The 10,524-nt window shown below is 48.6% G+C and overlaps 1 protein-coding gene across 1 annotated transcript in view; it reads left to right on the top strand.

Moving 5' to 3' along the window:
* ADAM19 (ADAM metallopeptidase domain 19) overlaps positions 1-10,524 on the top strand; it is a 34,177-nt gene that overhangs the window by 9,924 nt on the left and 13,729 nt on the right. Inside the window, exons 3-9 of the mRNA XM_017728042.1 lie at positions 3,694-3,772; positions 4,794-4,870; positions 6,423-6,615; positions 7,056-7,121; positions 8,359-8,430; positions 9,248-9,414; positions 10,317-10,401. Coding sequence (XP_017583531.1) covers positions 3,694-3,772; positions 4,794-4,870; positions 6,423-6,615; positions 7,056-7,121; positions 8,359-8,430; positions 9,248-9,414; positions 10,317-10,401 — 739 coding nt within the window. The remainder of the gene's footprint in view (positions 1-3,693; positions 3,773-4,793; positions 4,871-6,422; positions 6,616-7,055; positions 7,122-8,358; positions 8,431-9,247; positions 9,415-10,316; positions 10,402-10,524) is intronic.

The raw sequence follows: 10,524 nt of genomic DNA, 5'->3' as shown, positions 1-10,524 counted from the left end.
AGGAACCGGCTCAGGCCATCTGTACATTATGGCACCGAGCCACTCTCCCTTCGTTTGGCTTCCTCACTTGTATTTAACCCGGCTCCCAAGGCTTTCTGGGGAACAAATCCTACCAAGAGCACGCTATTCCACCCTGAGCTTGGAGGCTGAGCTGGATCTTGGGGAATGACTGACCTTGCTGAAAGCTGGTCCCTGTTGAAAAGGTGTGAGGCCTCTCTAGAACATCCCAAGTGCTCGTGTGCAGCTTTCCCTGGCCTCAAACCGGCTGCAGCTGCTATTGAGCTTTAGCAAAGGAGGGTACTCCCATCCCAAACCAGCTTTTTCTCTGACTTCATCAATTCTTCATGCTGATAACTCCTCTAATGAGACGCTCTGTGCTGCCTTTTAGGAAGATGTGTGCTAGCGATCTGCCAGCTGCCTGACTGGATCTCAGAAGCCTTTGAGTGATGTTATTTTGCATCCAGACTTTTGCAGCTTCAGCGTGAGGTGCTGGAGAAGTGGTCACTGAGGCATGTAATGTAACTGAGAAGAAAGAATCACATTGTGCTGCTTTTTCCAGATTTTCCTTCTCCAGCACAGAGGTGAACTCTGTGTTCTTCTGGAAATGGTGATGTACTTCTATCAGTGCTTTGGAGGGCTGAGCTCCCCTGGAATCAGCTGTTCAGCCAGGCAGGGATGTTGTCCTGAAATGATAGCAGATAAGGTTTTGGGGTATGGGTGTCTCTCTGCTGTTTATCCAGCAACTGGTACACATGGAAAAGAGAGTCAAGACTGGCTGATAACTCTGGTGCACTCTTGGTGGCAAGGTTTGTTTGCTGTTTATTTACAGTTTGGTGGAAAGCTTGGTGCTTGCTAAAGAAGTGAGTTGGGCTGGGAATGAAATTTTACAGGCTCAAAATAAGACACCAAGGGTGTTGCAAGATGTCCTTTTTTATTTCCTCTTTCCTCACTGCCCACCACACCCTGTGCAATCCCCTGTGAGAGCCCTTTCTGGCAGCGCTGCAAGAGCCCCAGGGCCCCCCTGCATTAAGGCTGGGTACTGTCTTCAAAATAGGACTGTTTCATGCTCAGAGCAAGAAACTGGACTTTTCTTAGGGACCCTGTGGTGTAGAGTAAGAGTCAACTGGTGGAGAGACGCTTGGCAGTTGTAACATGGAGATGCCACAGGCTCTCAGCTCAGCAGCTGCGTAAGTGTCCCTAAAAATTCAGACAGAGCTCCTTAATCCACTCTAGAAGGGGCTGTAGCCTGAGTGTGCAAGTAGGAAGGGACATGCACACCCCCTGTGCTGTGTGGCCTCATCCTGTGCCCTGGAACCTGGGCTCTGGTGCTCAGCACCGGGGCTGGGCAGGAGTCACAGCTCTGAGGAGCCTCATGGGTGATGCTGAAGGGGAGATCAAGTGGCTATTCATAGCTAATGCTTTCCAAGAATAAAGGAGCGGGAGGAAAACACAAGCGTGCTTGTTTGGGAATGAAACAAGCAGGCTGTGCGAAGCCTCAGCTACTGGAAACCCACGGGCTGGTGCCCGGTTTAACAGCACAGGGCAGATCACACTGCTTTACTGTCTGCGCTGACACAGACCAGATACCTGCCAGAGCATTGCTCAAGGCAATTTCCTGCGAGTTAATGCAATCTGTTGATTAAATATTTGTTTCTTGCACCCTTGCTGAGCAAGATGCTGCAGTCAGGGAGATGAAGGGAATTATGTTCTGTGGGATGTTGCTTATCTTGGGTTTACAGACCTGGGACAGCTGAACACAGCAACCTTGCCTTCGGGTCGCTGACAGCATTTAGTGATAAAAACACATCAGAAAGAGACAAAATGAGCTTTTCTGGGCTATGCTGAACTTTAAAAGTGGAGATAAAAGCTGCTGTTTTCCTGACATCAGATGCTATCAAATGCAACAGTGGCACAGTTGTTTGTCGTTAAGCTGTGGGTACTTGTTCAGCTGTCTGAGCCTTTGGATGCCAGGTGGGTGAAGCACTTTCAAACACTGATAAAAGGTTTCGTTTCATGTTGTTTTGATGTAATTTAATTAGATATCACAGGCACCCAGTCCCTTTTTTAAACAGAGATGCTTTCAAGGTTGGTAAGATCTGACTGCCAGGTACCAAAAGCCAAGGCAGATGGAAAAATCTTTGTGTTTGCTTGTGATACAGCTTTTTTCATCCAGCTTAAAGAAATCAGGCAAAGAATAGAAGGAAACATTTTTTTTCTTTCTTTCTAGCAGTTTAGTTCTAAAATCTGGTGCATGACATGCTTTAAACAGGGATGCAAAGGGATTGAGCTGCAGCTGCATCTGACAACACACTGCCCAGGATGTGTGTGGCCTCCTCATGGATGGCAACTGTGGCACTTTGGTGGCCTGACAGCGCTGTGGGGTTGCTGCAGGATTGTGTTTCATCACTAGGGTATGTTCTGTGATCCTTCTCCAAATTTTTGCAAGTCGAACTCTTGTTTTTAAAAACTGCTTTAAGCCTACATTATATGGCTGCTGAGATGGACACAGGATATGACCTTCTTGGTTTGGCCTGGATTTTGACTTGCTGTACTTTTTTACATCACTGTTTAGCAAATGCAGATGTTTAAAAAGAAGGAGAAGGCTGTTTCCTCTGGAACAAAATCAAAATGCTTTCTATTCAGTGCATAGGAGCTCCTTTTATAGACTTTTGGTCTGATCTTGGGTTGAAGACAGGGAGAGTATTGTGTACATGGGGATGACATGAACAAATTCAAATTGGGGAATCAGCATTTTCCTATAACAAAGATGTGAACCGGCTTCTGGGCAGCAGTTGAAATGCAGATGCAGATTGGTTTATGACTGTACTCAGAAATGGGCAGTGGAGACAGTCTGGGTTTGAGCTGAGGACTCACACCAGAGCCCAGATGTGTCCTGAACTGGCCTGTGCAGTGTTTGCTAGGCTGGACTTGGTGCTTTGAATCTAATCCCAGTATATCTGGGACATAACTTGGCAACAGAAAGAAAACTGCACAGAGACTTGTACCCATTAAGGGTCAGTGATGAGGCTGGGATATGGGGTCTTTAAAAGCCCTCATGTAAAAATTGAGTTGTTCACTTGCAGCTGTTGGAATTGGATCTTGGTGCCTAATTAAACTCAGGGACAGGCTCTCTGTGATTGTTTTAATTTAATAAATGGCTTGAAAGAGCACTTAGATGGCTTGTGGGGCCCTCCCGGGAGCGGATATGGTCCGGGAGAAGTGCTCAGCTCCTGCCAGGGCAGTGGAGAGATAGATGTGGCAAGGTCAGCTGTGCTCCCACCTTCTGACCCTCTGCCATCACAGTGTGCTCTGCAGGTGATGCTCCTGCCATGGATCCCATGGCTCCTGGGCCACCAGGAGCTGCCACTGCTCCTGGAACAAGTGCCTGGCAGGAGGGACATGCTGAGAGCAGAGTGCAGAGATAGAGCACAGCTGGTGTCCTGTGAATCCCTGTCTCTCACCTGCCCTCTCGGGGTGTTGCAGTTGGTTTCACACTAAGGGTAGAAAACACTGACTGCCCCAAATCCACAACAGCGGTTCACAGCAGCAGGGATATTTACACTGACTTCAGAAAGAGCTGGATCTAGCTGGTTTTCCAGCACCCCTAAAAAAAGAACTCCAGATAAAAATAAAGGTCTTACCATCTTTATTTTTTAATTTACTTTTTTTTCACCCCCTCCACTGTGTCTGCAGAAACCTCTTTGCACCAGGCTACATCGAGACCCACTACAGCCAGACTGGCCAAGCCCAGAGCACCCCCCTGACCCACACGGTGAGTGCCGAGATCAGACTTGGAGAAGCAGGTGAACATCTTCCTACGGAGCCTTTTTATTTGAGGGCACAGATCCCTACAGCTTTAAGCTAAAGGGGAGGGAAGTCCAGCTTTCTGATCTGCAATGTTCCAGTGGGAAAGCTGCTCCATCCCCCAAAAATGGTAAAAACATCTTTCTGTTTTGCCCAAGCTCTGTTATGAGAGCCAAGGTCAGCCGCCAGCATTGCTCCCCTCTCTCTGGGTGCTGGGGAATTGTTTATGCCTCACACTGCTCACCCCTTGCTTTTAGTTTTGCCACCAGGTTCCCCATGCCGGGGACCTTCCCAGCCTTTGGGAAAAGCAGCCCCTATAAGCTCCTGTTCAGTAAAAACCCATAAATTACTGATCTCACACAGGCTTGGCTGGCTGTGCTGCAGCAGCACAAAGATATGCATTGGTCACAAAGCAAAAATAAGAGATAAAATCCCCATGAGATCATCTTTCCTACTGCTGCCCCGGGGTGAGGGGAAGGGATGTAATGAATATGTTGGCGTTTCTGCCCCAAAGCCTCCTTGTCCCAGCCAGAGGCTGCCTTTGTCTCAGCAGCAGCCCTGAGTCGGGGGCTTCCCCACTGCCCACGGTATCACCCTCTCTGGGGCTGAAGCCACATCCCTTGGGGCCTGACCCAGGGCCAGCTGCCATCGATGGGCAGCTCCTGTTACAGGCAGAAAGCTTTGGGTCGGCCCTAAAGCTGCAGCCATCCGAGTCGTTTCCTTGGGGATTCAAAGCTCTCCGTTTTTACTGGCAACAAGGAGCTGTTTGATGCTCTGGCACAGGCAGCGCATGGCAGCTGAAAGGCCAAATTTCGCTGCAGAGTCACAGAGATTTAGCGGTGATAATCAGCTGCCAAATGCAGCGGAAAGGGGACAATTACCGGAGTGCCGGCAGCGCTCGCACGGGACTCAGCGACGCCTAAAAATAGCACATGTCCCACGTCCATCCCAAATCTGCACCGCCAACCCTGCCTCCCTCTGCCTTCCAGGACCACTGCTTTTACCACGGGGTCGTGCGGGGCTGGGAGCACTCCAGCGTCACGCTCAGCACATGCCGGGGGCTGCGGTGAGTGCCTGGAGATGCGCGAATCTGGGAATGCCTCTGGGAATGCCTCTGGGAATGCCTCTGCTCCCGTGCTGCCACCCGAGCTCTGCTCCCAGCAGCCTGTGGATAGACCTGCTCTCAAAGGCACCCAGCCTGGGCATAAAAAGGGGCATGTTAGGGAAAAGGCAGAAACTGGGGGTATCGTTAGTTGCCGTGGCCTCCTAAGCAGCCCTGTTCCCCTTCTGGGACGCTGTGTGCTGGCAGTGTGGACTGGGGCTATGAGTGAGTTTAACTCAAGAGTCCACTGAAGCAAAAGACTCTTGTTAGAGGCTCAGGGCTGCATCTGTCACAGACAGGGACAGGACTCACCACGTCCCAGCCCAACGCTCTGCACTAGTGCAGAAACCTTCTCCCAGTCTCTCACAGCTGGCAATTTGTGTGTGTTTTGGGGCAAAGTCTTCAAGTCTGAGCTCTCTCCTGGGTTGTCAGCCTTGTCTGCTTTCTCCCCAGGTGGTGCCAGGGCTGTGTGTGTGAAACCTTTACTTTGAGAGTAATGGGGTCTTTGGCTGGAAAAGGGGGTCTGTATCCTCAGCCAGGACTAAATGAAGCAGTTTGTGGTGACCAAGGAGCTGCATTCATTTACACCAGCTCAGAGTTTGTTTCCAAAACATCACACGGGCTTTATTGACATTAGTGGTCATCTGCTCTGGAGCCTGATGGGACTGGCTCCAGCCAGGAAACAGCCCCTGCCAAAGCAAACCTGAGACATCTTAGTGAGTGTAGCCAAAGGGCCCAGTGAGATAAACAGGACAGTGCAGCCACCTGTGGCTTGCAATAAATACTCCAAAAGCAAAAGCAGTCGCAGGTGTGCCATGCTTCTGCCAGCCTGTGTTTTCCTAGGCCCTGCCTTCCAACTCCAGAGGGACAGAGATGTTCAGTGTGCCTGTGCAGAGGCTTCCTGCACCCCTGAGCCGTCACTGTCTGCTGGCAACTCCTTGTTACCTTTACTAACTGCTGGGGAGGCACAGGAGATGAGCATACGTGGCTGTTCTCACTCTGAGCCTGCATGGCGTGGGTGGTGCCCATCGAGCCACACATCTTCTAGAGGGCATCACACACAGATTTCCAGCTCTGCTGCCTGTAAGATGCTCATTGAGAAAACCAGGACCATCTGGTTATGTGCATGACCCAGAGAGAACTCTGTTTTTCCTGTTGACAAACAAAGTCTTCACATTTTTCAGGTCCGTTCTGTTAAAGGCACATTTCTTCTATCGGTTGAAAAGCTTACATTGCCCCTAGAAGAAAAGCATGTTAAACTTCTCAAGTTGCAGCACATGCTCCAATAGCCCCTCAATGTCTGAGGCCCACTGAATGGATTTTAATATATGGAAGCTCAGGGATTTCCCCCTCTGAACTCAAAATATCCCCACCCTTTTTATTAATGAACTGACTGGCCTGGTAAGGATAAGTGTCTTGCCAGAGTCAGATGGGAGCTCAGCAGCAGCAGAAGGATTTGTCTCCAGTTGCTGTGTTAGTAATTAACTTTCCCTTTTATTGCTTCCCGTTTCAACAGAGGACTCATCGTACTGAGCAGCAATTCCAGCTATGTCTTGGAGCCAGCTCCCAACAGCCCAGACCAGCACTTGATTTACAGGGTGGACAACCTGAGGTTGAAGAGAGGAGCCTGTGCCTACCAGGGCACTGGGGATGCAGCTGAAGATTGGCTCAGGGACTTCACAACTGGGATGAAAGCACCAGGCCAGAGGGTGAGCAGGGCTCAGCCTGGGTCTGTGCATGATGCTCCAAATATCCCACCTGTTCCCAGCCCTGCTGTTCTCTAGGGGCACAGCTCAGAAAGTGAAATAAAGGAGAATATTTAAGGGGGTTTGTAACAAGCTGATTGTGAAATAGTGGCTCCAGCAGAGAAATAAATGAGTGTTGGGGACTGTGGTGGGCTGTAGCTGTTCCTGCATTCAATATAGGAACAAAAGGTGAGCGGAGGACAGGCATGTGGGCACTTGCTGTAGCTATACTGACCTTGGTTGCTCTAAATCAATCACATTTGGAGGTCCCTGTGTGTGATGGGGTGGGGTGAATGGCCAGTGAGAAACAAACTGGGAAAAACGGCCTGTAAAAATGTTTTGTGAAGAGTTTCTTGGGGAATATTGGGGGAATAACCCAATAACCTGTGTGGCTGCTGCTGCAGGTGAAACGGGACACTCTGCAGGCCACGAAGTACGTGGAGCTCCTGCTCGTGGCTGATTATGCTGAGGTAAGAAATGGGATTGTGTTCATACCCGCAGAGCACTGGGCACAGAGCATCTCACCTGCAGCATCTCCTGGGGCAGGGAGAGCTGTGTCTTGGTCTCTTGTCCTGGCAGCCACTATTGGCCAAGGGAGAGATACAGGTTGTGATTTGGGTGAGGGCTGAAGGTAGCAAGGTAGCAGTGTTCAGTCCTAATTATGGCTGGGAGAGTCTGCCTTCAGAACAGGGAAATTTGGGGGTTTCCAGGAGTGATGTGCTTCTAACTGCAGTACACTTAATCTCTAGAGAAGATAACTGTGATTATGCTCTGCTCTGAGCTGGTAGCAGATATATAAATAGACATTTTTAAGTCTCCAGATCACAGAATAGGTCTGGAAGAAGCTGACTGAAGTCAGCAATCCCTCCCCCATCCCCAGCCTGGACAGCAGGCCAGACACACTGACAGTGCAAACCACACAGTGTTTTACTGATTGTTTAATCTCCAGCACAGACGGGAGCCAGGCTGGTCCTATCCATGATTTACAACTTGAAACTCCAGTAGGGAAAACCACATAGTGCTCTGGGCTATAATTTATTCTGAACAAAACTAAAGAGGCAGAACCTATTTTGGTTTCTCTGTTAGGCAGCAGGACACCAGGGATACTGAGATACACATAATACCCAGGAACTGCCATATGTTGTTCACCATTTGATCAGACAAACTGGGACAGAGCCTCACGGTGCTGTTGTTAACTGCCCTTTCTTTGCTCTGTCCCTCATTAGAAGAAAAGCCCCAGGTTTTGTCATCTGTTAAACAAAAATCTGAACATTTTGCCACTTTAACCCTTTGAACTAACCAGTTTGCTAAAATTAACTCATTCATTGCCAGATGGTTTAAATAGGCAAATTGGTTGGATGAGTGAGATGTGATGAGAGCTCCAGCAGCCTTGACCTCAGACATGAAGTGCTGTTATCACACATTTTACCTGGCACATTTGCCAGTTCTTTGCCAGCCCCTGGCTCTGGGGGCACTGATAAGTTTGGGTTGCTCCACTGTGCCACCACTTGAATAGCATCACTGCCATAGGGTGCCAGGGATGAATTCTGAATATACACGTACAGGTGGGCTTCTAATCAGATGTGCAGTGCAGGGAGACTTCACTTCATAATACCCTTCTTATTTCCAGAATAATGTGGCTTGTTTTAAGACATTTCAGCTCTTTGTAGTTGCCTTTGTGCTGCCTGACATGTTCATTCTGTTCAGTTTCAGAAACATCGCTTCAGCATCGAAGCAACAAAGCTTAAATTAGTGGAGGCTGCTAATTACGTAGATAAGGTGAGATTGGGGGTGTGTGGAAGGACGAAAGCAAGGCCCAGATCATGAAATATGAGAATTAGTTGGGCCAGAGGAAGGCTGGCTTTTTGGGGGAGAGAATAATGTTTTGGCAGTTCTCCCCAGTGAGCTGAGGAGAGCACCTGCCAAACAATTGTGTTGTTGCAAATCCAGAACAGGGTGGGGGGATCTCCATTCCTTACTTTGGAGCCAGCACGAGCATCTTGTGTTTTACTACATCTCTGTAAAAACTGTAACCTAAGTAATGCTCTTTGAGAAGGGACTGAGGTATTCACTTGAAAAGGTAGAAAACCTGTGGAGTGGAGCTGGAAGGAGCCGTCTGAAGTCATCCCTGCAGTGGTACCTAGTGCTGCTGAAGTAAAAGTTCCTGCTTTTCAGATCTACTCCCTTTCTGCTCCCCTTGAACTCCTTCCACCACTCCCTTCACCCTGCTACCTATGAATGCTTCTGTTTGTACTTGACATGGGCAGAAGGTTACTCCCTTACTGTTTTCAGGAATTTTAACATACCAGATGAAACATGATGTCAGTCTCCAGTCTTTGTTTCTCTAGATTATGTCTTTCTCATTTTCAAAAATGAAAGTTCAACGTCTCTATTTCAGTTGAGTTTAGGTTTGTGGTGGTTGCACACTTCTGTCTGCAGGGCTCAGCACCAAGCTGAAATGCATTTCCAGAGGGAGCATCTGCTCTGGACACGTGGATCTCTAGTAGCAATTAGCAGGATATATGCAAGATTTAAAACACAGTAAAATAACTTCATGGTGCTTATTTTATCATCTCTTTTCTTTTCTGTACCTTAGTTTTACAGGGCCTTAAATATCCGGATTGCCTTGGTGGGGCTGGAGATCTGGAATTACGGGAATAAATGTGATGTAACAGAGAATCCCTACTCCACCCTCAAGTCCTTTCTGGCCTGGAGTAGCAAAGAGAGGCTGCACAGAAAACATGATAATGCCCAACTAATCACGTAAGCTCATTCCTCCTGTTTCTGGCGAGTGGCTTGGGTGGGTGGGAAATCAGTTTGTACCATGATGTCCTTCCGAGATTCAAAGTGGCTTTGTGGAAAGCATTCATTCCTAACCCATCCCACTGACACACAGAGCCCTGGTGCTGGGACCCAGCTGGGGATGGCCTGTGGCTGGTGGCCCACTGATCTCGTCAGGGCCAGTAGCCTGGCTGGCAATGCAGATGGCATTGGAAGAAAAATTTGCAGCAGTTCTCAGATCCCCTTACCTCTTCCATGGAAACTCATCCACCAGGATGAGTAGGAGGACCTGTAGGACTGAAATGCAGAGATACTATGCCTTTTCCTTTGTTTTCTTTGGTTGGGTTTTTTTTTTCCCCTTAACATTACTGTATTTCCTCTCCACCTGGTCATGTCCTGAGCACAATTTCCAGGGCTCCCATTTCAGAGATGCTGTCAGGGTGGTGTAGCATTCCAGCTCAGAGGCAGGAGCAGAGCATGGCTGCACCTCAGAGGTGTTGCCTACTACTCTCTTAAGTCCCTGAATCCCAAGCTGGCAAATATCAGGCTTATGGTAAATTAAGTATTCACAAACAAAACTCAACCAAGGATCCAGATATAGTCTTTTCTGTGCTTGTTGCAAAGCTCAGCAGGAGCACTTTTTGGAACCAAGCCATTATAAGAAATAGGATTGTCTGGCTGGCCCATAAAGCAGAGCAGCAGTCCAAGATAAACAGACCTTAAGGCTTTGTAGCTCTGCTATGATGTCCTGTGCTGGAAGATATTATAAAGGCAATGTGTCCCCCTGACACTGTGTAAGAAGCTGTGCACTGCAGGGGGCATTTCTCTGCCTGCCTTCCCGAGTGCCTCAGTGCCATTTCATGCTCTTTCTGGGTTGATTTTAGGGGTGTGCCCTTCAAAGGTACCACGGTAGGCTTGGCTCCCGTGATGGCCATGTGCTCTGATTTCCAGTCAGGAGGAGTAAACATGGTAAGTAATTGCCAGTACCTAATATAAAGTTTCTTGCCAGCAGTGAATACCTAGGATAGAGGCGTCCTAAAGCCCAGGAAGAAAATACTTCCTGTGAAGTTCTCCACTCACCTGCTTATAGGC

The sequence above is a fragment of the Corvus brachyrhynchos genome, unplaced genomic scaffold, assembly GCF_000691975.1.
Source record: "Corvus brachyrhynchos isolate BGI_N302 unplaced genomic scaffold, ASM69197v1 scaffold21, whole genome shotgun sequence".
In the NCBI taxonomy this organism is placed as follows: Eukaryota; Metazoa; Chordata; class Aves; order Passeriformes; family Corvidae; genus Corvus; species Corvus brachyrhynchos.
This window is presented reverse-complemented; position numbering and strand designations above follow the sequence as displayed.